Raw genomic sequence first — 27,063 nt, forward strand, 5'->3', positions numbered from 1 at the left:
AGGGCCAATTAAGGCAGGGGTGTCCAAAATGGTCATGCACATATTGTATAAACACTGTGAATTCACTTAAATCACAAAATTTTAGTCCACCTTACTCAACACTTAATTTGGCCATTTCAAAACATTTGAAATATATTCCTCTCTCTGTAATGAATGCATTTAATATGAAATAAAATAAAGTTTTTGGCCATATTGGAATTTTTATATACATATATAAAATATATGTACATATATATATACATACATACGTACATATATATATATACACACACACATATATATACACACAAACATATATACGTATATAGTATACATATATATCCATGTGGCCATGAAGAGTGAGTCTAGAAGTGCGTCCTGACAAGACTATATAGTGCCTTTGGGCATGAATCCCCACAGGTTTCTGTGCAGGTCAGTTTGCAGAGGACAAGAGGAAAACGTGCAACTATCTGCCCGACAGCTAGTATGTCACGCTGTGTTTGTGTCAGTGAAAGTGCAGCAAAATCACGTGGATCCCCTCATTTTTCATTGCGTCGGTCCTGAGGGAACGGGACGGGCATGATTGGTTTTGGCAATTGCACTTCTACAAGGAAGCACATACAGTATACATATAGTGTATATATATCACAGTCATTATTAGGGCTTTAGGTGTTGACATAGTATGCAAAAGGTTTGAATACGATATGGAATGATGACTGTGTAAAATTTCCTGTGGGCTAATATTATAGAAATGATATACTTTAGCTTGTATGGCTTTTACAGCCATTACTGTGTAAAAGTAATGGCTTAAAAATGTCACAGTACATGTTGGAATGAACCACAGCTCCTCCACTACTGGCAGCACTCGTGCAGCACCAGGCCATGACACCAGCATTGCTATAGTATTGCCCTTTGTGAAGATACAAGAAACGTGCTTCCGGGTGAGTCACCTGCTTACGAGATGAATCCAAGCAACGGTCTAAAGGACATGTATACTGCTGTACAGTGTCATTGTCAGGTCTTATGAAGGTCTTTCTTCCCTTCCTGTTAGTGCCAGTGGTGAGCTCAACGACCTTTCATGGGGACATGAATCATACTCACGGTGAATGTCTGCTGAGTAACCGAAACATTCAAGATGTGTGCAGTGGTATGACAGCCCCGCTTAATGATGTCATTGCTTTCGTAGGCCGCCTTGGGTTACTTCATTCAGATTGTCACTTGTGAATGCACCAAAAGAAGACGGGTGCATTTAAGGACAACAAGCATACAGTACAGAAAGATGTAGCTCAATATAATCATATAAAAAGAGGTGGGGCAGCAACCATTTAGCAAAATTAGAGGAATCTCCTCTGCTGCTATTTTCTTGTGCAGAAAAAGTGAAAGTGCAAGTGAAAGTGCAGAAACTTAAAATAAAAATGGGGAAAAAAAGCTCAGTTTTTGGCTTCGTTTTTACACTGAAGGCATTTCTTGGCTGGGAAACAAACAGATGGCCAATGCAATGAAAGGATATTCCACCACCAGAGATAAATATAGAGAGAATGTTTACTGTAAATACATGTATTTAAAAGATGTAATAAATCATCTAAAGTTATATGAAGAAATCGAGTATGGAAAGACAAGTTGATATTGTGTAAAAAAAAAAGACAGGAACTAGAACTGGAGGTAGCAGAGATGAGGATGCTGAGGTTGTCATTGGGAGTGACCAGGATGGACAGGATCAGGAACGAGTACATCAGAGGGACAACATGTTAGAGGCCTTGGAGATAAAGGCAGAGAGTGAATATATTGGTAGAAGGATGCTGCCAGGTAGGAGGCGTAGAGGAAGACCAAAGAGGAGGTTTATGGATGTAGTGGAGGAGGACATGAGGGTAGTTGGTGTGAGAGAGACGATGCAGAAGACAGGGTTGGATGGAGGAGATTGATTTGCTGTCACACGGAACCACATGGAACTCTCCCCTTAGTCTATATATTATAGCATCTGTGCAATTATTATAACTACCTAATACTCAACTACAGTAATTCTTTTATCACCTTGGCTGTCAGATTAAAATTTTCTATCAAATGAACTAACTTATAGCAAATTCACTAACATGAACTGATATCACTTGTTTTTTTTGAGTGTGTGTGATGTCAAACTCTTCTTAATCATGATTCATAGGACTCCAATGTCAAATGTGACATGTCTTTAACCTCCCTGTTATCCCTCCCCGCCCGTGGCTTTTTCTCCTGACTATTAAAGCCAAGAGTCAGGGAGGGACCTTCACAAGATCTGTTCTGACCAAGGAGCTCCTCCACACTTTGCAGGATGCTGGGAAACCTCACATCAGGTATACCTATTTAACTTAATGTCATCCTGTTCTCTCCCCTCTGTAAGAATGCATCTATTTTAATTGTCCCACTAGTTTGGGTGTTATTGCTGTGTCTGACATTGGGCAGCCAACTCACGGACGTGGCTGCCGCACCCCTCTGTACCAACGCCCCGGCAAGGTGTCGCATCCTCGCCCTGGCCAACCTGTTTGACCGAGTCATCCAGCACTCAGCCAGGATGCACGGCATCTCCAATGGCCTGCACTCGGAGCTTGTAAGTCCGTTTTTTTCATCAATGTATGCATTATTGTTGTGAACTATTTAGGTACATTCAATTTGGGGGTGAAAAATAATACTTTACCTGCTAGGTACACAATAGAAAAAAAATTTGTTTTTTTTTTTTAATGATGCTGTGAGAGATGTATTAATTTACCAACATATCTTCATCACTGTGGTTTTAATTTAATTTCATAAGTTGTAATAGTCATTATTTACTTTATCTGGAACATGCATCACTGAAGTATATCTCATTTACACAACTCAACATGTCTGAAAAGTACTAGGTAGAAACAGAGCTTGTTTGACCAAAGCCCTTCTCCATGTGGCAGGAACCCTAAATGAGGAAAAGCGGTATGGAAAATGGATGGAAATAGTAAAAACAGGCGTAGAACTGACATAATCGTTGTATCGTGAATAGCTGGATATTTTTTATGATTAGACATTCATATGTATATGTATTCATTCTCTATTATTTTGGCTACCTTATGGAGAAACAATATGTTGCATTGAAGTTGTACCCCATCACTACATTAATATACATAATGTTGAATTAAGAGTGCAACAGCATGATTGATATTTGAGCAGGATCTGATTGGATGTTGAGTGAATTCTACTATTTCATTCATTACTACTGTCCCGAAACCATGACATTTACATGACCCCCCCTTTGGCATTTCATTCTCGGATTTCCACGTCCGCTGACCAGGAGCAGTACTTCCTGCCCAGTAGGAATCACATTGGCAAGGTCAGCCGCAACTGTCACACCTCCACCCTCCTGACCCCCAACGGCAAGGAGAACGCTCAAAGAATGGCGGTGAGTGAACCGCGTTGCAGTGTCCATGTGATATTCACTGTACTTGTGTATTTGTAGATTTTTTGGGGGGCAGGTTCTAAACTGAATTTATAATCATCTACTTTATTGTGCAGTGACATTTAAGTTTTGGCCATGTTCCAACACGTTTCCATTGTGTTACTGTAGCGAGAGGAGCTAACAGAGGTGATCCTGAAGCTCCTGGTGGCGTGGAAGGACCCCTTGTGGCATTTCCACCAGATCACCGCCCACCAGCATGACCTCGCCAACTTCAGCTTGGATAAAACTCTCGAGATGAGCAACATGGTGCACGAGCTACGCAAAGGCGTGGAGAAAGTGGCCGAGAAGGTACGCATCACCAGCTAATCATAAGTCACTGGAATCCTAAACATAGGATGGATGTGAACAAATTGAGAAGGGGTAGGATTGAATAAGCTCTGCTTGTTCCTAACTTCTTTTGGCACATATTGAATTGGGCAACTGAGCTAAAACACATAATGACCATGTTTTTTCTTATAAAACCATTCATATAACTTAGAATGCAAATAGAAAATGTAACAAAGTTACATGCAGAGAAATACTTTATAACTTTATTTAATATTATTTTGAAAGCCAGTGGCAGTTCCTCTCACTCCAAGTCAGCTGGGATAGACTCCAGCCTATCATACTTCACTATATCTCTCTATATTGAATTGTCTCTGCACTCATGAGTTATGCTAAACTTTATAAAGATGTTGCATTTAAATGTATTGTAGTCTAATAATGCATGTAAAGTAATAGAAATATACCCACACACAGCATATACGTACCTAGTGTATGTTGTTATTGTGTTACCACACTACCTTAGATGCAGACGCTGGGAATAATAAGCAACTCGGTCAGTAGCCTGTCATCTTTGGAGGATATACTGCCCTCTGAAAGTGCTGAGTGGCGCCTGATGAACGACTACGAACTCCTCTACTGCTTTCGCCGAGACTCCGACAAGATCCAGAACTACCTGAAGATCCTCAAGTGTCGCATCGTCCCCGAGTACGGCTGCTAAATAGTAGAAGAGAGGAAGAAATAATACAGAGCTCCACTTCAGGGAATATACATCGGAAAGGAGTTTTAAACTACACAGATTAAGATGTAGTTTACTGTGGGATGTGTTTACTGCTGTTATGAAGCAATAGCGAAACCCAAAGACTTTGACAATCTCTATTCTTAATACAGCACAGACAAGGACTATTGTTAGTATTCCTGTTTCTGTTCATATCATGTAAATATAATGCAATATAAAATGTTTGAACAAACATTGGAGCAATGTTTTTGTCATTCTCTACCATGATGAAAGGAGCCAACTCAAACCATCACAATGTACCCCGCTGGGCATCTTCCAGTTGTTATGAGCCACACACCACTGAGGGTCTAAATATTTTACACAATGGAATCATACCGCATCCATTATGACAAAACAGATTGATACCGACTGGTCACAATATTAGATCAAGAGTGGCACACTTGAATTTTGAGTGCATATGTCTGCTCATACTAAGAAGTAAAGCCTGTAGACTTGAATTGAAGTTTTTATTGAATTCTATGCGGTAAAAAAAAGAATTGGACTGGAACCGCGTTTGATGGCATGTACTGTGTTTTGGACTTGTACAGCAGTTATATCAGGATGCAGCGGCTATGGTGATGACCTCTGACCTCCCAGAGTTCTGCTCCACACAGGAAACGTGAACGGAACCATCCCTGCAAGACAAACACATACTAGACTGTGAAGCAAACACACGGCGATGTTTTACCATCATGGTCCGTACCTTGTCATGGTGACTACAGTATCAAAGTTGTGGTATGCCTCTTGCGGCTGCAGGTCACGCAGGATAATCTGTACCAGGGAACGAATGCTTCGCGTCATTATCATTACGCATTGCTAGTTTTTATCAATTCTAACAGAGCGCAGAGGGATCTATCATTTTAAATAAGAGTTTAGGTTTTTTGGGTACCTTGGCAAGCTTCTCTGGCTGCTCTGCAGCACATCTCTGGTAAATCTCGAGGCAAACCGATGAGAGTTGGCCTCCTCCGCTAAGGGTGTGATGTCTGCGTGCAGGGAGCGGCAAGCCGGATGGCAGTAAAACGGTGAATGCCTCCCCTCCGGATTCATCCACCTCCTGACAAAACACCCGCAACAAGTTCCATTCTACATGACACGTGCAAACTAAAATGTCTCATGTGTCAGCAAAATACATCAAAATGCACTGGTCAAAATGAAGAGTCTGCTGACCTTGACTAGTATGTCTGAGGCAGACACATCCACTTGGACAGATTCGTCATCAGCAACAAGGTGGTCCCTGCCGACCAATAAACCTGCCTGGAGGGCCGCCCCCACTGCAATGACCTCATCAGGAGGAGCTGAACTGAGGAGTTCCACATCAGGGAACATGTCGCGCATCATCTGCTGCAGACGAGGGATGCGGGCCGAGCCGCCACAAAGAACCACCTACAAGAAATTAAGAACTGGGGGATTACACCGGATCTTGTACTTGATCAATGTGTGGCTTTCACATACCGTACCTTGTTGATGTCACTGCTGGAGAGTTTGGTCTCCTCGAGGAGCCGTCTGATTGGCTGGATGCTCTTGTTGAAGAGCGAGGAGCAGAGCAGCTCAAATCGAGCTCTGAGAAAACAACACCATCACAAAATGAAAATGTTTTGGGGTTTTTTTAACCACTTTCAGTCGGGTTGTCACTCACCGAGAGACATTGCAGTCAAAATCCACGCCATCGTACAGGGAGTCAACAAAGCAGTTGGCTGATCCCAGAGATGATAGTGAGTGCTTGGCCATGTCTGCGCCGTTCATCAGCTTAAGCATGGCCCGCGGATTACTGCTCACGTCATGTTTAAAGGTGCTGCACCACACAAAACCCAATGTCATATAAAACCTCTACTGCTGTATGAAGCAGAGAAGGAGGAGTCAGTGTCGTCTGTACCGTTTGAACTCGGTGGCGAGATGCTGGGCCAAGGCCTGCGTAAAACTCTCCCCACCGATGCTGTGGTCGGTGTGGGTGTTCAGAACCCGGAACATTCCACCGTTGACCTGTAGCACCGTCACGCTCAGAGAGGTCCCGCCCAGTTTGTAAACCAGAACATGGCTGCATAAATACATAAATATATATATATACTGTAATGTTGTAGTCCAAAACTGTATAACCTCAGTGTCATATCCTCGAATCAGGCCGGGTGTGATACCTCTTTGGAGCGGAACAGTCCTGTCCGATGTTGTAGGCTAACAGAGCTGCAGAAGGTTCATGGATCAACCTGAGGACGTTGAACCCCGCGGCTTCAGCTGCCTCCCTGCACAACAAAACACAGAATGTGAAGGGTAAGAATAATAATATTTACATTAAAAGAATGTGACGCACCTCAGCGCACGCTTCTGAGTGTTTCCAAACTCAAATGGGACGGTAATGACGGCATCGGTGACATCGGAGCCCAGAGCTGACTGAGCCGTTTCTGCAAAAGCAGAGCATTACGTCGCTGGAATTTTTGTAGGGCACACGTATGACTGCAGGAGTTACCCTTCATTTTGTGGAAGATGAGTTTGGCAACATTCTCCGGTGCAACATACTGTGGTTGTTCTCCTGCAGTAATCTCATAATACGGCTTCCCAACTCGATTTACCACCTGGGTAGAACAACACTGATGTCATGTTCACATCACACACAAAACTAACAAATAACTACCAACAAAACACTCACCTGACACTTGGTCTCTGATTTATGAGCTTGTGTCTCTGCGTCATCAAAGCTGCCCCGTAGAGAAACACAATGGAATATGGTGAAATTGTTAGGGATACACTAAAATGGCAGTTCAGCATTCACTCCCCGCAGAAAATAGAAAGTGGTTTGATATCGTTATCCAGCACCGGGTGCTGTCTCACAAGTCAATTCACTAAACAGTTTCCAGCAGGAAGAGGTTTTATTTATTTCCTTCGAGACTTTCCCCTATTCAGAATATGAAGCACCTTTCACTGTTTTCTGCCACAGAGTCTTGCAGCTGAAATGGTAGATTTGTCTCTAATTATGTTTAGAATGTCTAATATATGATGTTACAGTTTTTTGGAAAGCTGACTCTCTGTTTATATTTAACTGTCACATGATAACCTCTCAACATCCATTGCAGCCATTGCATTCCCCCATCTGTGATCCCTTCTCAAGGTTTCTTTTTCCCTAATGGATTTTGAGTTTTTCCTTGCCCTGATGGGGGTTCGGATCAGTGGATATCGTCTGTCGTCTATTGTCTATCATGTCCTGTTCTCTACTGTTGCCTACTTGTTAAGCCCTTTGAGTTTCTTTTGTGATTAAGGGCTTGACTTGACATTGATAAAGGTTGATGAAAAAACAGCCATGGGCCACACTTTGGACACCTCATCTTGGGAGATATGAAGCTAACAAAAATAACACGTAGAACATGACATTATGTTACCTTCTGCCCAGCACTTGCTTGACTTTGACAACTGTGTTGGCAGCATTGCGGACCCGTCCTTGCTTCGCTGCGATACCCACAAGCTGCAGACGGTAAGCATATGTATTACACATCTATATCAGCGAGTACAGTATAAGTGTCATTGGTTAGACAATACAAGACATGCATTAGTGTTGGAGAGCAAAGCAACCTCAGGCAAGACAAAGCACGGAAAAAGTTAATACTGGTAGAGAGTGAGAGAGAATCACGTAAACTATTAAATCTTACCTTCTCATTGTCTCTATAGGCGACAACAGCTGGAGTCACTCTGTCTCCTGCATCATTAGCAATGACGTCAGCTCGGCCCTCCTGAACACACATACAATACGTTATAAACTTATTACAACAAATACACAAATAAAACACAAAAATATACCCACAAATTATAGGAATTATCCATTACTAACAACTTCGGTCTCTTTAGCTGAAAATGTGCCATACAGCAACTCTAGGAAAGCTGGCTTACAGGTTGTAAGACGTTTTCGTGGAATTATGGCGTCGTAATAACAGTCTTTACTGCTAATTTCCGTAGGTAACAAAATGACAGATGATATAAACATGAGTGGGTGAAGCATACCTTCAATATAGCCACACAAGCGCATGTGTAACCGAAGTGAACGCCAATGGCAGCCATGCTTAAAGCACTGTGACCGGTGTCGGTAGGGACGGGGCATAACAATAGCTTCCGGGGCAAAATTTTCAAAACAAAAGCATGAATTGTGTTGTAAGAAAAATAAAATAGAAGAGCCAGAAAACTGTTGTAGTAATTAACATAATTTAAAAAATCCAAATAGGTGAGGTTTTTCATCATATCTAAAGGTCTAAAATGTGTTCCGAGTGTGAACGAATTTGACGAATTTCACTTTTCATCTGAATGAGTGACATGTCAGTTGAAAGCTGACAGCACAGCCAATTGAAACGAGATTCCGTCCCCACATTAAAATCGGGCCAAGAGGTTAATTCGAAATTTATCTGAAAACAGGAATTTACACACCCACTTTATTATGGAGGTCCTATCATAAGGAACGTGTCATAGTTTCTGGTGGAAATTATTTCAGTGTAACACCTAACAATTGGTATACAACTAATAACATAAGAATCAACTCGTCATTCATATTAAATTGTAATGAAGAGAAGACAGCAAAGGTAAGATTCATAAACGGTCATTTTTGTCCTGTATTGTCTTCATGTCTAGTGAATTTTAGACATATGATAATACTAAATTGCTAACGTCAGCTTCAAGCTAGGCGAAGTTTACTGATATGGATTTATGTTATCGAATGTTACTTGTCTTTTTAAGTGCTTGTGGTTGGAATTTTCCGTCAATTGATTTTGCTGAGCTTTGCTGCGTTAAGTACAGCATTGTTGTAGTGAAAACTATTGCTTGTTATTAATATCCCCCGGTACCAAGGTATTTTGGCCTCACAAATATAACAAAACATTGCATCCATAGTAAATAGATACTCTTCCTGTTCTTGTTCACATTTTCCAGGAATTAATGAAAATGACTAAATTTGTTCTCGCATGAACTTTCGAAATATTGTGTTAAGGAAATCAAATCAAATATTTTGTCATTACTATAGTGATGACCATCACTAGGGGGCTACATTGTTATGGGGGTTTTGCTTTGATGCAATGTATTGCATTGTACAGTAGTGTCTATGACAATTTAAAAAAGCGAGTGGATATAAGAGAAAAGTTGAATTGTAATAATAAAATGACTCTAAATGAAGAATTATCTGTCGTGTTGTGAGTACAGTGACGTTGGCAAGTGCAAGTGGGCTCGGGGAAGTACATGTAGCTATTAATAACAAGCACCACTATGTCGCCGCTATTTCTCAGCACTCTGTTGCTGCTGTTAAATGGGGTGTCTTATTCTGCAGCAGGAAACTGTGACGGTGAGAGCCAGCTGCTTATAGTCGATATTGCAATTGATCAACAGCTTTATATATCTTGCAGTTGCTGACTGTATGTACAGTATATAGTATTGTATTTATTATCTTGCATGTCATGTTTTCTGGCTTCTTCACTGATAAAAGCACATTTTATGACGACTAACTACAAAACTGCCTTGCAGTGTGCGTGGGCTTTCTCCACAGACTATATGGAAATGTGGCGTCTACCCATAAGGAGCTCACTCCTGCTCTGGTGGAGGAAAAGCTGTTCCAGGCCTGTTCTGTTGCCCAGGGGAAGGAGGCAAGGCTGGTGAGAATAATGACAAATGGTAGAAGTCATGGCAAAAAGTACATGCTGTAAATAAATAACATATTTGTAAAATTAAATATTTACAATTTTGCATTGTCTTTTTTTTCATTACATGAATACAAGTACAAACTATTTTGTTATAGCTATGAGTAACACAAAAGGAGATAATGGAGTGCATGTTGTTGTGCTGTACCAGTGTTACTACCTAGGAGCGAGCAGTGATGCAGCCACCCGTGTCACAGCATCCGTGTCCCAGCTTCTTGCCTCCCACATCCCTGTTGACAAGATATGCCAGCGTCTCGGCAGCAGGGACATGCAGATCTGTCAGCTCAAATATGGTAATTATGTTGAGACCCCGATGCTATTCAGCTGGTTTCATTTTCAAGATATTTAAAAAAGGAAATTGATGACATTGGATCATTTTAAAATCATTGTCATCTATGTTTGTTCAATTAGAGAAACTACCATTCCCGCTTCAACACATGCAGCAAAATACTGTAGATCTACTTATGCAGGTTTCTGTGATGTCACTAAAACAGCTGAGTTATGTAAACATACTGGCCTCTAAAGGGCAAATAAATAAATGAAACGTAATATTTGGTAAGTGTGTATGTCCACTTAAACCAGGGGTGTTCAGAGTGCTGACTGGGGACCATTTTCAACCTGCAGACTAGCCTATATTGACCTACACTGACGGGTTTTAGCATATTTAATGTACAAAAAATAATCAACATGACTGGATAATGTGTTGTTTTTTTTTTTTACAGAGCCTGAGCCGAGACAGTTGAGCAGTGAAGGCCTGAAAAAGATGAAGGTGTTGCAGCTGAGGAATATTTTAGCATCCTGGGGAGAAGAGTGTCGAGGGTGCTTGGAGAAACATGAGTTTGTCAGCCTCATCCTGGAAAAAGCACCACTTCAGAAAGCGGAGCTGTGAACAAAATCGATACACCAATGCAGATCAGGGTCAAAAGGACTACAGTGGTATGAAAAAGTCTCTGAACCTTTTGGAATTTCTCACATTTCTGCATAAAATCACCATCAAATGTGATCTGATCTTTGTCAAAATCACACAGATGAAAAAACAGTGTCTGCTTTAACTAAAACCACCCAAACATTTATAGGTTTTCATATTTTAATGAGGATAGCATGCAAACAATGACAGAAGGGGGAGGAATAAATAACTGAACCATCACATTTAATATTTTGTGCCCCCCCCCTCCCCCTTTGGCAGCAATAACTTCAACCAGACGCTTCCTGTAGCTGCAGATCAGTCTGGCACATCGATCAGGACTAATCTTGGCCCATTCTTCTTTACAAAACTGCTATAGTTCAGTCAGATTCCAGGGATGTCTGGCATGAATCGCTGTCTTGAGGTCATGCCACAGCATCTCAATGGGGTTCAAGTCTGGACTTTGACTTGGCCACTCCAGAACGTGTATTTTGTTCTTCTGAAACCATTCTGAAGTTGATTTACTTCTGTGTTTTGGATCATTGTCTTGTTGCAGCATCCATCCTCTTTTTAGCTTCAACTGTCTGACAGACGGCCTCAGGTTTTCCTGCAAAACATCCTGATAAACTTTTGAATTCATTTTTCCATGAATGATTGCAAGTTGTCCAGGCCCTGAGGCAGCAAAACAGCCCCAAACCATGATGCATCCTCCACCATGCTTCACGGTGGGGATGAGGTGTTGATGTTGGTGAGCTGTTCCATTTTTCCTCCACACATGACGTTGTGTGTTCCTCCCAAACAATTCAACTTTGGTTTCATCAGTCCACAAAATATTTGGCCAAAACTTCTGTGGAGTGTCCAAGTGCCTTTTTGCGAACATTAAACAAGCAACAATGTTTTTTTTAAGACAGCAGTGGCTTCCTCCGTGGAGTCCTCCCATGAACACCATTCTTGGCCATTGTTTTACATACTATAGTTGATGTGTGCACAGAGATATTGGACTGTGCCAGTGATTTCTGTAAGTCTTTAGCAGACACTCTAGGGTTCTTTTTTACCTGAGTATTCTGCGCTGAGCTTTTGGCATCATCTTTGGTGGACGGCCACTCCTTGGGAGAGAATTAACAGTGCCAAACTCTCACCATTTGTAGACATCTTCTCTGACTGTCCATTGATGAACATCCAGACTTTTAGAGATGATTTTGTATCCTTTCCCAGCTTTATGCAAATCAATAATTCTTGATCGCAGGTCTTCAGACAGCTCTTTTGAGCGAACCGTGGTGCACATCAGACAATGCTTCTCATCAAGACAATTCAATTTAAGCCACTCATCAGTGATTGGGCACACACCTGACTTAAATAGTTTGGTAAAAATTGGTTTCAATTGTCTCCTTTGGTAGAGGGTTCAGTTACTTATTCCTCCCCCTTCTGTCATTTTTTGCATGCTATCCTCATTAAAATATGAAAACATATACAGTGAAGAAAATAAGTATTTGAACACCCTGCTATTTTGCTATTTCTCCCACTTAGAAATCATGGAGGGGTCTGAAATTTTCATCGTAGGTGCATGTCCACTGTGAGAGAGATAAACTAAAAAGAAAAATCCAGAAATCACAATGCATGATTTTTTAACAATTTATTTGTGTGATACAGCTGCAAATAAGTATTTGAACACCTGTGTATCATCTAGAATTCTGACCCTGAAAGACCTGTTAGTCTGCCCATTAGAAGTCCACCTGCACTCCATGTATCATCCTGAATCAGATGCACCTGTTTGAGGTCGTTAGCTGCATAAAGACACCTGTCCACCCCATACAATCAGTAAGACTTTAACTTGTAACATGGCGAAGACCAAAGAGCTGTCCAAAGACACCAGAGACAAAATTGTACACCTCCACAAGGCTGGAAAGGGCTACGGAGCAATTACCAAGCAGCTTGGTGAAAAAAGGTCCACTGTTGGAGCTATCATTAGAAAATGGAAGAAGCTAAACATGACGGTCAATCTCAATCGGAGTGGAGCCCCATGCAAGATATCACCTCGTGGGGTCTCAATGATTCTAAGAAAGGTGAGGAATCAGCCCAGAACTACACGACAGGACTTGGTCAATGACCTGAAAAGAGCTGGGACCACCGTTTCCAAGGTTACTGTAGGTAATACACTAAGACGTCATGATGTGAAATCATGCATGGCACGAAAGGTTCCCCTGCTTAAACCAGCACATGTCAAGGCCCGTCTTAAGTTTGCATATGACCATTTGGATGATACAGAGGAGTCATGGGAGAAAGTTTTATGGTCAGATGAGACCAAAATAGAACTTTTTGGTCATAATTCCAATAAGCGTGTTTGGAGGAAGAAGAATGAAGAGTACAATCCGAAGAACACCATCCCTACTGTGAAGCATGGGGGTGGTAGCATCATGCTTTGGGGGTGTTTTTCTGCACATGGGACAGGACGAGTGCACTGCATTAAAGAGAGGATGACTGGGGCCGTGTATTGTGAGATTTTGGGGAACAACCTCCTTCCCTCTGTCAGAGCATTGAAGATGGGTCGTGGCTGGGTCTTCCAACACGACAACGACCCGAAGCACACAGCCAGGAAAACCAAGGAGTGGCTCCGTAAGAAGCATATCAAGGTTCTAGCATGGCCCAGCCAGTCTCCAGACCTGAACCCAATCGAAAATCTTTGGAGGGAGCTCAAACTCCGTGTTTCTCAGCGACAGCCCAGAAACCTGACTGATCTAGAGAAGATCTGTGTGGAGGAGTGGGCCAAGATCCCTCCTGCAGTGTGTGCAAACCTGGTGAAAAACTACAGGAAACGTTTGACCTCTGTAATAGCAAACAAAGGCTACTGTACCAAATATTAACATTCATTTTCTCAGGTGTTCAAATACTTATTAGCAGCTGTATCACACAAATAAATTGTTAAAAAAATCATGCATTGTGATTTCTGGATTTTTCTTTTTAGTTTCTCTCTCTCACAGTGGACATGCACCTACGATGAAAATTTCAGACCCCTCCATGATTTCTAAGTGGGAGAAATAGCAAAATAGCAGGGTGTTCAAATACTTATTTTCTTCACTGTATATGTTTGGGTGGTTTTAGTTAAAGCAGACACTGTTTTTTCATCTGTGTGATTTTGACAAAGATCAGATCACATTTGATGGCGATTTTATGCAGAAATGTGAAAAATTCCAAAAGGTTCAGATACTTTTGCATACCACTGTAAATGAATCAAACATGACATGTTGATTTAATTTCAGTCAGCTGCCCTCCTCGATATGCTTACAAATATAAATACCGACCGTAGAAAACACGGGTGAAATTGGTCTTCTGGTAATCAATCCACCTGTGGAATATCTTTTTGTGCTTCCAGAGTCCATCAAACAAAATATCACATATCACAATACAGTTCGAGCGGTGCTCAGCTTTTGATTTTTGTTTTTTTGTTCTTTTTGCCTGTGGTTACACTAGGAGGAGGTGCTGGATTCACTGGTGGTGCTCCCAGTTTTTTGGTTTTGGCTTTTCTCACTTTGTCCTTCAGGGCAGCGATGTCCAGCCTGCTTTCCAGAGGAGCTGAAACAACAGTTCACGGTTTTAGCCACATAATGTTTCTCAAAGATACGTGACAGTTTCTACCTTTTGCAGCCTTCTTCAATAAAGGCTTCTCTTTTGGAGGAATAAAAGCTTTCATTCGCTCCTCCTGCTTCTTGGTCAGCGCCTTGGCCTGCTTGACCTAAAATAAAATACACACAACAAAGTCATGTCATATTAGGCGAAAGGTGTACTTTATAGCACAAGTACCATCACCTACTGGTACTATGTGGCTTGTACTAGCAAATAATTGGCTTGTCAAGTCAAGTCAATTTATATAGCCCTTAATCACAAAAGAGCCTCAAAGGGCTTAACAAGCAGGCAAGGGCTTAACAAGCAGGCATATGAGATTTAAAACTTTAATAGTGCATGCGTCCCACCTTTATTTCTTCCATTTTCTTCCTCCTTTTCACACTTTCCCGCAGGAAGAACTCTCCCGTGGCCAGCTCCTTGTCAACCTTTTAAAAGGGCAACACATTCAAGTGTGACAACATGGTAAAAGGTCTCCAGTTATAATTGTATTCTTATTTCACCGTCAAACTGACCTTGCTATCCGGCTGTGGTGGCGGGAATGGTGTGTACTCTTTCTTCACACTCTTCTTTTTGGGCTCCTTGCGCTTGGTCAGATTCTTGTGGCGGAACTTGGGCAGGAAGCGCTCCCAGTTCTGCGTGCGAAGCTCAATGTCTTTGGACAGTTCTCGTTTGATCATCAGTGTCTGGCAAAAAAGGATTTTGATAACCACCTATGACACTTGTCACTTTATATAAATCACTTGGCACTATTAATGCCCTCAGCTCCAAGTTGACCCTGTTTTGGCAGGGAAACCCAGAGAGACGTGTGTCTGTCAGTAGGTCCAGAACAAGGATGGAAAACATCTTCATTGGGCACGTGAAGCTGAAGTGAAGAAATTCTGTTTGTGAGGCTTACCTTGATATTATAGATGGGGTGAATGTTCTTCATTGTGTCCATGACAACCTTGCGCACCTACCAAACAACAACATTTCATCTATATATTACATATGTCAGGGATATTCAACTGCATTGTTTTCGCAAAGCCATGGACCGGGGTCAAAAGTCCTGCACAAAATCAACCAGTTTTGCAGAATCTACTGCAAAAATGTTTTATATGAAAAGCTGTATCCTAATAAACGGGAATGATTGTGTTATAGAAAGGATCTTTGACTCATATTTATGCAATAGGCCCTTAAAAATGGGAGGCAATTTGAAAATCCCCACCATTCTTAGTGGACCGCTGCAAAAACACTGGAGTGCTTTTAGGGAAGGATTTGCAGTTCTAAGCTGCGTGGTAGTAAGTCTATATTTCCGCCAGCAGAAGGTGCTTGTTGTACACTTGATGGCATGTCAAACTTAATTGCACAGGGGGTTGAAACTCAAAAGGGAATGATTTAAAATCTGTTTTTGTATTAATGATATTGTCTATAGGTCTAAGTCTATGGTTATGCAGGCACAGGAGACAAAGTGCTCACCTCCTTCAGGCCGTTATAGGGCCCCAATGCCGACACTGTGTTGCCCTGCACCATCACATAACAGTTGGTCAACAACTCCAAAGCCTGGAGAAGACGGAAAAATGAAACATTCAGTAGAGCCAGAATTCAGAAAACAAACAAAAAATTCCAACAACGGTGGCAAATGTTGGGACTCACTTTAAGGGTGGAACCTTTGGGGCCGATAAGACGCTGTCTTCGCTTCACAAATCTTTCCCTGTTCCTCACCAAGGTCCCTATTTTGATGATGTCACACGCTATGCCATCCTCTAATATCCGCACTGCCTGGGGGGTGGAAAGGAAAAAAAGACATGTTTGAAATGAATATGGACACTGTAGACTTTGGATTTCAGCGATGTGCACTGCATCAACCTGCTCAAAGGACACACTCCTGGCAAGGAGCTTAATGAGATCCCTTGCTCTAATGATGGCATAAGGGTCAAAGGTCTTCTTGGTGGTGCAGACGCTCATGCTTCCCTCAATCAGGTCCAAGGAGGCTTTGATGTGCTAAAAAATGGAACTCATTTCATTAAATCGACTTTATGTGGTACATCAGTGTACTCACCAACTCTCCTAAAGCCTTCTCCACCAACGGCCAGCAATCTTTCAGGTAGGCTTCTCTGTACTTTGGGAAGAGTGTGGCGAAACTACTCTCCTCCAGCAAACCACGGGGATTGTCGTCTTTGGTGAAGGGTTGCTCTTTCCATCCATCAGGGACAGTCAGAAGTTCAGCTTCATCGACTACGCGGGAAAAAGAAACACTGGAGATGATTTGGTAAACAATGACCCTCAATGCAAAGGTTGGGTTGTAGCGTTATGTGCTAGGAACACAAGGAAGCTGACTTAGTTGTGGTGGACGATGAGCAGAATAACCCTATACATATTCAATCACACTCAAAAAGGGTAACAACTCAATAAAAGACCAGTAAATATGTTGTTATATATATATAATAATAACAATCCAAATAGTTTACAAACAACGCATCGTGTACCCTAGTAAATTAGCTTCATGCGAATTCCTGCGCGTTAACAAACAAGGTGGTTAGCAGTGATTCAAACATCCCACCGAGTGAACACTGGTACCACTTTTGTAACAACACATGGCATAAGACATTAGGAAATTACCTGTTTTTTTGTTGTTTCTAGATTTTTCCATAGGTTTTGCGTCCCTCACGTTGTCTGCCGTGTTCCCAGACTCCATGTTTACGCAAAAGAGGAAGTGACGTGAGATTTTATTCTTCGGGGTTTTACTAGTGTTCGGATGAAGAACACTGCTGACTAGTGCGCCACCAGCAGGCAGCATGACAAACAATGCAGATTTTGAATGGGAATAATTACATAAAACTTCAAATACTATTATTAGGTCCTATTAAAAACATAACCCAACAGTTGTTTATTATTTAACAAAAGTCAGATAAGGACTCAATGACAGTAAAGTGGAACTTTATGAAACACACGAGAAGAGAAAAACACTTTATTTCAGCCGTGGTCTGTCATAAAAGGTTGTGATGGCTTTGGTTGCACTCACTGATAGTAGTGTTACTCCCAAAATGCTCACTAGACCCACCACAACGAAGATCATTGTCACATGCTCCGTCCCTAGAAAAACACGGGGAAATGTAACAGTAACACAATCAGCATTTTCAGGTGCATGCAGAGGTAGATAAAGCTGCTGGATGCTGACCACTCATGCCATAGATGTAACAATTGCCATCTTGTGAAGCGAAAAATGGCAATATTTTATATTTGTGGGCCTGGTACTAATTAGAATTATTTGCTTTTGTACTGTGGACCACACACCCGGTTGACTACAAGGGTGAATGAAATAGATGTGTTATTGTTATGTCACATTCAGATTTTCAAAACATTTAGTTATGAAAATGCATGCAAGACAGGAATGCCAATATTTAACAGGCAAGCTGACTCACAAGAAGACGGCCGGACACCTGACATCCCCCGGCTGACCATCAAAGGTCCAGCGGACACCACAGCAGCTTGTTTCCACTTTGTGTCCATTATCTGATTGCTTTCTCTCTTGACGCGTTGATGGTTGGTGCAGTTCTACATGATTGAAGGAATAACAGCATTATATTTACTAGTATCATGATTAAGTGCAAGTAAGTGAGGCTTTCACAGGCGTTACCTTTGTGCAGTTGTCTTTATGTCCACATACGCTGGCCAAGCAGTGGAAATAAAGGGGCAGTTCTTCAGGCATATGGAACATTTGCAGGCTGAATCTGCTTTTCTGATCCACGCTGTTAGGAGAAACCCACCGGAACGTCTGGTCAATGGAACATCTAGAGTGAAAGAAAAAAAAATCCCAAGTCATTGAATACCCATTGGGTGATTCCTGTTCTGGGTCTTGTAAATACCACATGTAATTCCCTCACCCATCCTGAAGAAAAATGCCTTTAAGGTCACCCTGTGGTTCGGAGCTCTCCGTAGCCCAGCAGGACTCCACGTGCACCAGGACATTTGAGGCAAAAGAGTTGTTGGTATCAAGGGCAACCTCAAAGAACAGCGTGTCTTCTGGCTCCATACCCACAAAGTCATGAAAGCTGCTGCTATAGGACACGTCTCTGAACAGCTTCATGGTCAAGCCCAGCTGCAGAGAAGCGTTGAACTCCACCAGAGAGTAGGCAGAGAGCCTACAACACAATAAGGAAAATATATATGCAAATTATACAACACTCTCTGGTATGCATTTGTGTATGCCAACCCTTCCACTCCCACTTAAACTGGCATGCCTTTTATGGTACATAGGGGGCGCCACAAACGTCATCTGCCTTGCTATTTGTTTCTAATGTCCACAAATGTATTTTCAGAGAGAGTTTAATGTCAACTCACCACTTCAAATCAACGCCAACATGGGCATTGTGAACATAATGTAGCGGGTAGACGCACTTCCACACAACTTTCAGATCCCTCCGGCTGATGGCTTCGTCCTTGGTCAACGTCACAGTGAGGGTGTTTTGAAACTCAATGTGAGTTTTATTCAGCTAGGTAAATGAATTCATGATTTATTATAAAAAATATTACATCGCCATGATAAAATTGAAGAAATAATGGTGAAATATGAAATGCTTGCATTACACAATGCATGGTTATGTAGTGGATGGTGTCATGTCTGGCAATGCATAAACAAATAATGCAAGCAAAGCAATTGGTACTAATGTTTGCGCTATTAATAAATCTGAAGGAAATAAATAAATAAAAATAAATCTGAAAGGAATAATGATACAATAGCATTTTTTGTAAGTGTACATTTTTGCCAAGGTGGTGCATAATGCATCCGTTGACTATAAATATGTAAAAGTAACAGATAAGATCGGATAGGTAGAAGACAGGTCTAGTCACTCACGCGCCTCTGCGTCCCACATTCCGAGGCAATTCTGGGGGTGTGGAAGTGGTACATCAACCCGCTTTCCTCCACTGCACATCTCCCATCGTTCAGCGTCACGTCCACCTTCCCTCCAATGTAAGAGGTCAGGTAGGGTTTGGCGACTCCACCGGTCATCACCGTATCCAGGCACTGACTGAAAAGGCCTTTCTCTGTTGTAAAAGTTGAGGTATCAGAAATGGAAAGGAGAGGTAAGTGACTTTTAAATGTCAACAGCAAAGAGGGATGATCACACTTTTTTGAGCATGACTGAATTTCTTTTAGTCATCGATGATAAAAGCAAAAAATATATTATTGAAATATTTTTCTAATATTTAGTGTTCTAGTCATATTTTTGCTGTTCACAGGTTAGATGAGTGGATTTTCTGTACCGTTGCAGATACGCTGGGAAGGTGCAGGTGGCTGAAGCACAGCGCCCACATCATAGTAGCCTGTATTGCATGCACAGTGGTATGAACCCAAAGTGTTGACGCACTGTGCATTCTGGGGGCACGATTGGGCTTGTGACGCACAAAGATCTGGACCTGTGACAACAAACGCACACACACACACACAATTCCACAAAATGTACAATGACTTCAAACTATTCTCTGATTGCAATCCTCTCCTACCGTCCCAAAAAAGAACCCCATCTCTAACTGAGATGTTAGTACTGTGTAGAGATTCAATATAAGCCATGTGAAGTTGAACTGGCAGAGGCATGTAGTCTTCTTGTTGGGCCGCATCAAAAAGCATCAAAAGAACCTCCGTTTTGTTTGGCTCGGCTGCAGGTTCTATGGAAGCCAGCTCAACACGGACTGCCGGATGGAAATCACTCAACAACAACTCCAACTGGAGGACACACAAAATGAAAACATGAATGACACTTGGAATATTGTCCACACAAATACGGATATATTCAAGAACACACATTTTCCACACTATTTCACCCACTGTCATGCACATCTAGGCCAATCAGAAGCCTTGGAAAAGCTGCCACAGCTGACATGGTTGCCAATTCAGATTTTTCTGTTCATCAATATATAGTGGTCATTCAGTTTTTTTTATTATTTATTTCCAAATGGTCCAACAAAATCTGAAATAAATCCAAAATAATCTCAAACAAATTAATCCATTACAGATACCCAAAAGTAAACAAAATGCAGATTATTGGGAATAATTACACTTTTACAAGCGGAAAACAATACAAAAATAATTCTAAATGATGAATGGATGGAACTTATTGTTGATGTGGACTTTGTACATCATGGTGAGATCGAATTCATTAGTGTCAGACTCAAGAAAAAAAATGTACAGACTGAGATAGTACAGAGGAAACGGACTATGGTAGTTTGTTCCGTGCAATAATGTATTGTATGAAAACAGAAGAAGAATTTGGATATAGATTTTAGATTTAAACGTAATTATTTTGAAAGGGACAATACATATTAATGAACACTCTACATGTACTGTAAATATGTGAGTTTGTAGCCAAAGGCCAATTTCCATCCCCAGTCCCTGTGATGAAGGTTGATGTTAAAATTTGGCAAAATTCTTCATCGAAATCTGAGGTGTAAGAAAACCAAAGTTTAACTGTAGATGTACAAAAATGTTAAAGCCCGTGATTTCAGATATTTTCATCTTGTTTTAGCTTAAAATTTTTAGTGCAGAGACTAAAACAGCCCAATGTTGAAGGTGGAGAATGAAAATATCGTAAAATGCTGTGCCTTACCATATTTTGGGCACTCTCCACCATTGCGGCTGTTGCCTCGGACAACTCATCCTCCATGTCCTCCGGGAGGGAACCCGGCATGACGACTCTGATCGCATGAACTTCTACAGCAGCACAACAAATCTCATCAGTGCTGAGAGAAATATACAAACGATTACCCATCAATGGTACAAAATACACATAAGACAAGATTTGACCTTTGTCTTCATGTCCGTGAAGTCCAGCCCCCCTGACAAGGAAGCCATAGGTTGAATTATCGACTTTGAAACACAACAGAGTACGCTCTGACTTCCACTGCCCGTCACACTGCTCCCACACTTCAAGGGTGTACACCTTCCGATCGTCCAGCCCCGGGAGACGTAGCTGCGTCTCAGTCATATTGCCCGTTTGCAGCGTGGTGCCATTCTCCAGGGACAGGGCAAATGAAAATACCAAAGCCGAGTTGTGTGTGCCAGGAATCCACAAGGCCATGGAGTCATTTGTGCGGTACCTGAGCTCAATCACACCACGAGGTGCTGGATTCATGTGCAGAATCAAAAAGGTCAGGATGCAAAAATGTTATGACAATTTGTAAAATGCAGTACAGTGCAAACTACAACTACAATAATAAACAACGCACAGTACTTTGATTACATCATTGGCAGATAGTATACTTCTATGTTCGCTTCCGATGGAGTAAAGCCCAACTGTCTTAAGAGGTATTTATCCTGTTGATGTAAGAGTAATTGCTAATCATCAATAGTTACCTGTGTGTACTGGGAGCATCATTCCATCTCCACACAGCGCTTCCACCCTTGCATGGTAAAGGCGGCATGGCAGCAACCCCTTCACCGTGTAGTTGGTGACATGGGTGGTGCTCAGCAGGGTGCCCTCATGGTAGATCCTGACCATAGGGATGGACGAGGCGTTCCTCACCTCCCAGCCCAGCGTGTAGTTGTCGGGACCCAACGATATCAGATGCAAGGCCTCAATGCTGGAGTGAGCTGCGTTGCAAAGGGGAGTAGGTTAGGTACGTAGGTCCACTATTGGTAATGGTTTAATTTCATTTGAACATGCATCAGATTACAATTGAGTGCATCATATAATCAGTTCACAGTTCCACGTGTCCAAAAGGAGTAGGAAGAAGCAAAGCTATTAAAGCGAAATTGAAGTTTTAATGAGAATGTAATGTGTTACCCCTATAGAGCCTGTCTATGACCACATTTGAGAAAATGCCAACATGAAGAGCTTACCAGTATTTCCATCGTTCAGGATCATTCCACTGTAGCGAGACTCACTCCCTGACCGGCAAACAGTCTGCAGGCCAAACCTGACTCTGCTGCAGGGTTGCAGGTCAGACAAGGTCCGTGTAAAATTGTCCATCGTGTGCACCTCTTCCACAACGCGGTCTGTCCCATTGAGATGGAAGGACGTCAGCAGGAAAAAGGAGAGCCTGGACCTCTCAGGGTAGTCCCAAGTCAAAGATATGCTAGTGCTATTCCACGAGCTAACCTCAAAGTTGACAGGAACAACTGGATCTGATGAAAAAGAACAATATACTTAACAGCGGCGCCCACTCTCAATATACAGTGCACCCGGAAAGTATTCACGGCGCTTCACTTTTTCTACATTTTGTCATGTTACAGCCTCATTCCAAACTGTATTAAATTCATCTCTTACCTCAAAATTCTACACAAAATACTCCATTATGACAATGTGAAAAAAGGTTTTTTTGACATGTTTTGAATTTATTAAACATAGAAAACAAAAAAATCACATTTACATAAGTATTCACAGCCTTTGCTTAATACTTTGTTGATCCACCTTTGGCAGCAATTACAGCCTCAAGTCTTTTTGAATATGATCCCACAAGTTTAGCACACCTATCTTTAGGCAGTTTTGCCCATTCTTCTTTGCAATAAGTCTCAAGCTCCATCAGGTTGGATGGGAGACGTCTGTGCACAGCCATTTTCAGATCTCTCCAGAGATGTTCCATCGGATTCAAGTCTGGACTCTGGCTGGGCCACTCCAGGACATTCACGGAGTGGTTCTGAAGCCAATCTTTTGAGATCTTGGCTGTGTGCTTCGGGTCGTTGTCCTGCTGAAAAATGAACCTTCGCCCCAGCCTGAGGTCAAGAGCGCTCTGGAGCAGGTTTTCATCCAGGATATCTCTATATATTGCTGCATTCAGTTTTCCTTCTATCCTGACTAGTCTGCCAGTTCCTGCTGCTGAAAAACATCCCCACAGCATGATGCTGCCACCACCATGCTTCACTGTAGGGATGGTATTGGCCTGGTGATGAGCAGTGCCTGGTTTCCTCCAAACATGGCGCCTGGCATTCACACCAAAGAGTTCAATCTTTGTCTCATCAGACCAGAGAATTTGGTTTCTCATGGTCTGAGAGTCATTCAGGTGCTTTTTGGCAAATTCCAGACGGGCTGCCATGTTCCTTTTACTAAGGAGTGGCTTTCGTCTGGCCACTCTACAATACAGGCCTGATTGGTGGATTGCTGCAGAGATGGTTGTCCTTCTGGAAGGCTCTCCTCTCTCCACAGAGGAACGCTGGAGCTCTGACAGAGTGACCATCGGGGCCTTGGTCACCTCCCTGACTAAGGCCCTTCTTCCCCGATCGCTCAGTTTAGAAGGCCGGCCAGTTCTAGGAAGAGTCCTGGTGGTTCCAAACGTCTTCCATTTACGAATAATGGAGGCCACTGTGCTCATTGGGACCTTCAAAGCAGCAGACATTTTTCTGTATCCTTCCCCAGATTTGTGCCTCAAGACAATCCTGTCTCGCAGGTCTACAGACAGTTCTTTTGACTTCATGCTTGGTGTTTGTGCTCTGACATGCACAGTCAACTGTGGGACCTTATATAGACAGGTGTGTGCCTTTCCAAATCATGTCCAATCAACTGAATTTACTATGGGTGGACTCCAATTAAGCTGTAGAAAGATCTCAAGGATGATCAGTGGAAAAAAGATGCACCTGAGCTCAATTTTGAGCTTCATGGCAAAGGCTGTGAATACTTATGTAAATGTGATTTCTTAGTTTTCTATTTTTAATAAATTCAAAAAAAGTAAAAAAAAACTTTTTCACATTGTCATTGAGTAAATTTAAATTGTCAATTGAGTATTTTGTGTAGAATTTTGAGGTAAGAGATTAAATTAATACAGTTTGGAATGAGGCTGTAACATGACTAAATGTGGAAAAAGTGAAGCGCTGTGAATACTTTCCGGATGCACTGTAATCCACCCAGGCCTTACCAGTTACAGTAGAGAGGCAGCTGACAAGGTGGGCATCTGCAATGTCCACACATACTATATAGAGGCTGCAGGAGTGCATGTTCGTGAAGAGATAATGGCTGGAGGTGGTCATCAGTATGCTCTGGATGTCACTGAAGTCCTGGTCAATACGGTGCAGTGTCACAGTGCTGCTGCTGGAAGAGACTGGTATTGGTTGGCCCTCTCTCCATGAGAACAGCAACGTGGAGGAAGACCTGGACTGCAGCTTGATCGGATAGCTCACAGAGTGACCTGGGATGAAAACAATGACTAAATAAATGATGATAAACAAATAGAGGTATTCAAGATGCAACAATCATTAAGATAAACGATCTTATAGTCCTGAAATTTTGTATTAACCTTGAAGATGTCCTTACAAATCACTCACACAGTCAAGGCCATGTTTATGTAACTCCAGTTTGGCTTGTTTTTTTTCAAATTAACAAAAAAACCCCATAATTTCAGTAACAATGCACTAATGCAGAATCTAACAGTAAAAGTGACACATTTTGCTGCACGATTTGACTGGGAAAAAGCAGCACCATCAGGTGGACAAATATAGTATACAAATAAAAAATTGAAAAGCTGGTGGTCCAGTTGTGTGATCAAATAACCAAAGAAATCCACAGTCATGTATTCTTACCGAAAGCCAGGAAGACGTTTTCATCCTGGTAGAAGAAGAGTGTGCCATTTGCACACGGAAACACCTCAGCGGGACCCAACAAATCCAGCATAACCTAAAAACAAAGAAGGATTCTGACAACAGTTTCTAACATTGAGCAAAATCAGTTAGTATAGTATTCCATCACCTGTGTGGTAACTGTCGGATGTTCCTGGGGTTTCTGTCGACCAGTGACTTTGGTTTGCATGGTATCTTACAATTACAGATCAGCACATCATAAGAATGCAAATCATTTCGGCAGGTCAGTACACTTTACAAGATAAAATGCTTACCTGGGGAGATAGTTAAAGTCCATGTGTGAATTGTGTCTCCATTTTCAAGGGTTAGTTTGTTCTCTACACCTGGAGGTAGAGCCAGTGAAGTCACCTTGCCCAAAGTCTCAATGTCTTTTAATTCTGTGTCATTGAGCCAGATACTGTCATCATAGTCGGAAATAGACAAAACTGGATTCAGTATCAGAAAACAACTACATATTTAGTATTGCTGCATTTACAGTAACAGTTGTTTCATTTATCTTTTTTCCTTTTCCTTCTAAATGTTATTCAAAGCTTTAATTTGGAAACGCAAACTATGAGCAGATGGCGCCCAGGAGCGGAAAGAAGAAACATTCAGGAAAACAATGAAAAAAGTACGTTTTCACCTTTTAAGAAAATCGTTCATGTCCAGCCAGCAAATGGAAAAGGAAACGCCACCTGCACTCCCTAATAAACAGAATATGACAAAAGCATAATTATATATATTTAAACGCACCGCCATACTTACCGTATAGTAAATGAAGCAGCAGCGTGACAAGGACGAATGGAAAAATGTCTACGGAATTCCTGTTGATAACGATATCAAATTAGTATTAATCAAAAACATTACGGTTAATAATTGAATTTTGATTTTTCTCACATTTTCTTCGTGATTCCAGCAAAACAAATAACGTATTTTATTTAGTTATTTATTTTTTTGGTTAATGGAAGGCCTTGCGAGAACTGTTACACCATTAATAAATGACAGGTGTGTGATTACGTCACCTGTGAACCCGGAAGTTAAAACCCAAACTAGTCAAAAGTTTACGATTTTAGGATTACTTAGATTACTTGGATTACTGCACTTTATGTGGGAAATATGTTCAGACCTATCAACTCTTAACTGGTATACTACCTTGTCGTGGTGACATTTAGTCAGAAATTTTACACTGGGCAGTCTCTATATGGGTTTCACAAGTGCTTCCTATTATGGCCAGTAGATGTCAGTGTGCACCCAAATATACATTCAACGTGTGTCGTGGGTGTGGGTGATACTGCAAATGCAATTTGATACCAAGTAAATACAAGAGCAGTTTTGCCGATACTGATATTTTTTGTAACTTTGCTTTAATTCACGATTAATCATAGTGAAACATGGGTCAGATGCTTTATCAACAAATTTATTTTTGAACAATTTTGTGTATATAGTATAAATAACACAATTATAAGACAATGTAACAATATTAACAACTATTATCTTATTCCCTTTTTGCCCCTAGACTCTCCTGAGTCCCAATACAACCAGACTTGACATAAAATGTACCCACTCCGTTTGAAACAATTTCTTCTGTTTAGATGAATCCAATTGGAGAGGCCAACTAATTAGCTCGGTAGCTTGCTATGCTAGTGGCTGCGGCAATGTAGGTGAGGGTTGGCTTGTGTATTCTACTTTGTGCCTCAGGGGGCAGTAGTGAGTCATTCTTATTTACCATGACCTGAAAACTGAAAACGATATTTGGGATTTAAAATATAAAGTCAGGACTGACTTCTACTGTATAATTTAACTATTGAATGGATAAAAAAACATTTTCATTATTAACAAAACGTGTTTATTATGCAGCTCACATATTTTGCGCACAACACTGAC

General features: G+C 41.6%; 5 protein-coding genes across 5 annotated transcripts; 2 read left to right on the top strand and 3 right to left on the bottom strand.

Moving 5' to 3' along the window:
* Positions 1–2,264: 2,264 nt before the first annotated feature.
* LOC131132396 (prolactin-like) lies at positions 2,265–4,593 on the top strand. Its single transcript, XM_058077988.1, has 5 exons — positions 2,265–2,306; positions 2,382–2,560; positions 3,272–3,379; positions 3,545–3,724; positions 4,224–4,593. Exons 1-5 carry the CDS (start codon positions 2,285–2,287, stop codon positions 4,416–4,418), a joined length of 684 nt encoding a protein of 227 aa, XP_057933971.1. The 5' UTR covers positions 2,265–2,284; the 3' UTR covers positions 4,419–4,593.
* Positions 4,594–4,923: 330 nt separating this feature from the next.
* Positions 4,924–8,553, bottom strand: hspa14 (heat shock protein 14). Its single transcript, XM_058077742.1, has 14 exons — positions 8,460–8,553; positions 8,111–8,191; positions 7,844–7,926; positions 7,117–7,165; positions 6,937–7,042; positions 6,781–6,871; positions 6,608–6,712; positions 6,349–6,510; positions 6,112–6,267; positions 5,933–6,035; positions 5,643–5,858; positions 5,365–5,529; positions 5,179–5,246; positions 4,924–5,110 (listed from the first exon to the last, which is right to left on the bottom strand). Exons 1-14 carry the CDS (start codon positions 8,514–8,516, stop codon positions 5,032–5,034), a joined length of 1,521 nt encoding a protein of 506 aa, XP_057933725.1. The 5' UTR covers positions 8,517–8,553; the 3' UTR covers positions 4,924–5,031.
* Positions 8,554–9,012: 459 nt separating this feature from the next.
* Positions 9,013–12,500, top strand: cdnf (cerebral dopamine neurotrophic factor; the record flags this gene model as incomplete). Its single annotated transcript, XM_058078043.1, has 4 exons — positions 9,013–9,028; positions 9,960–10,087; positions 10,284–10,425; positions 10,855–12,500. Coding segments are annotated over 4 exons (453 nt in total), but the record flags the coding sequence as incomplete, so codon positions are not given.
* A 1,764-nt stretch (positions 12,501–14,264) lies between these two features.
* krr1 (KRR1 small subunit processome component homolog) lies at positions 14,265–17,409 on the bottom strand. Its single transcript, XM_058078042.1, has 10 exons — positions 17,256–17,409; positions 16,696–16,871; positions 16,503–16,637; positions 16,290–16,415; positions 16,113–16,196; positions 15,553–15,609; positions 15,170–15,340; positions 15,005–15,082; positions 14,670–14,766; positions 14,265–14,606 (listed from the first exon to the last, which is right to left on the bottom strand). Exons 1-10 carry the CDS (start codon positions 17,329–17,331, stop codon positions 14,455–14,457), a joined length of 1,152 nt encoding a protein of 383 aa, XP_057934025.1. The 5' UTR covers positions 17,332–17,409; the 3' UTR covers positions 14,265–14,454.
* A 175-nt stretch (positions 17,410–17,584) lies between these two features.
* Positions 17,585–26,231, bottom strand: LOC131132432 (uncharacterized). The gene is made up of 19 exons (XM_058078040.1): positions 26,077–26,231; positions 25,945–26,003; positions 25,823–25,883; positions 25,455–25,597; positions 25,310–25,374; positions 25,144–25,237; positions 24,483–24,752; positions 22,474–22,758; positions 21,988–22,224; positions 21,439–21,756; positions 21,242–21,345; positions 20,142–20,361; positions 19,902–20,054; positions 19,492–19,682; positions 18,978–19,129; positions 18,521–18,778; positions 18,274–18,427; positions 18,059–18,191; positions 17,585–17,729 (listed from the first exon to the last, which is right to left on the bottom strand). Coding segments are annotated over exons 1-19 (3,024 nt in total). The 5' UTR covers positions 26,079–26,231; the 3' UTR covers positions 17,585–17,604.
* Between the last annotated feature and the right edge of the window lie 832 nt (positions 26,232–27,063).

This window comes from Doryrhamphus excisus, chromosome 7, assembly GCF_030265055.1.
Source record: "Doryrhamphus excisus isolate RoL2022-K1 chromosome 7, RoL_Dexc_1.0, whole genome shotgun sequence".
Taxonomy (NCBI): Eukaryota; Metazoa; Chordata; class Actinopteri; order Syngnathiformes; family Syngnathidae; genus Doryrhamphus; species Doryrhamphus excisus.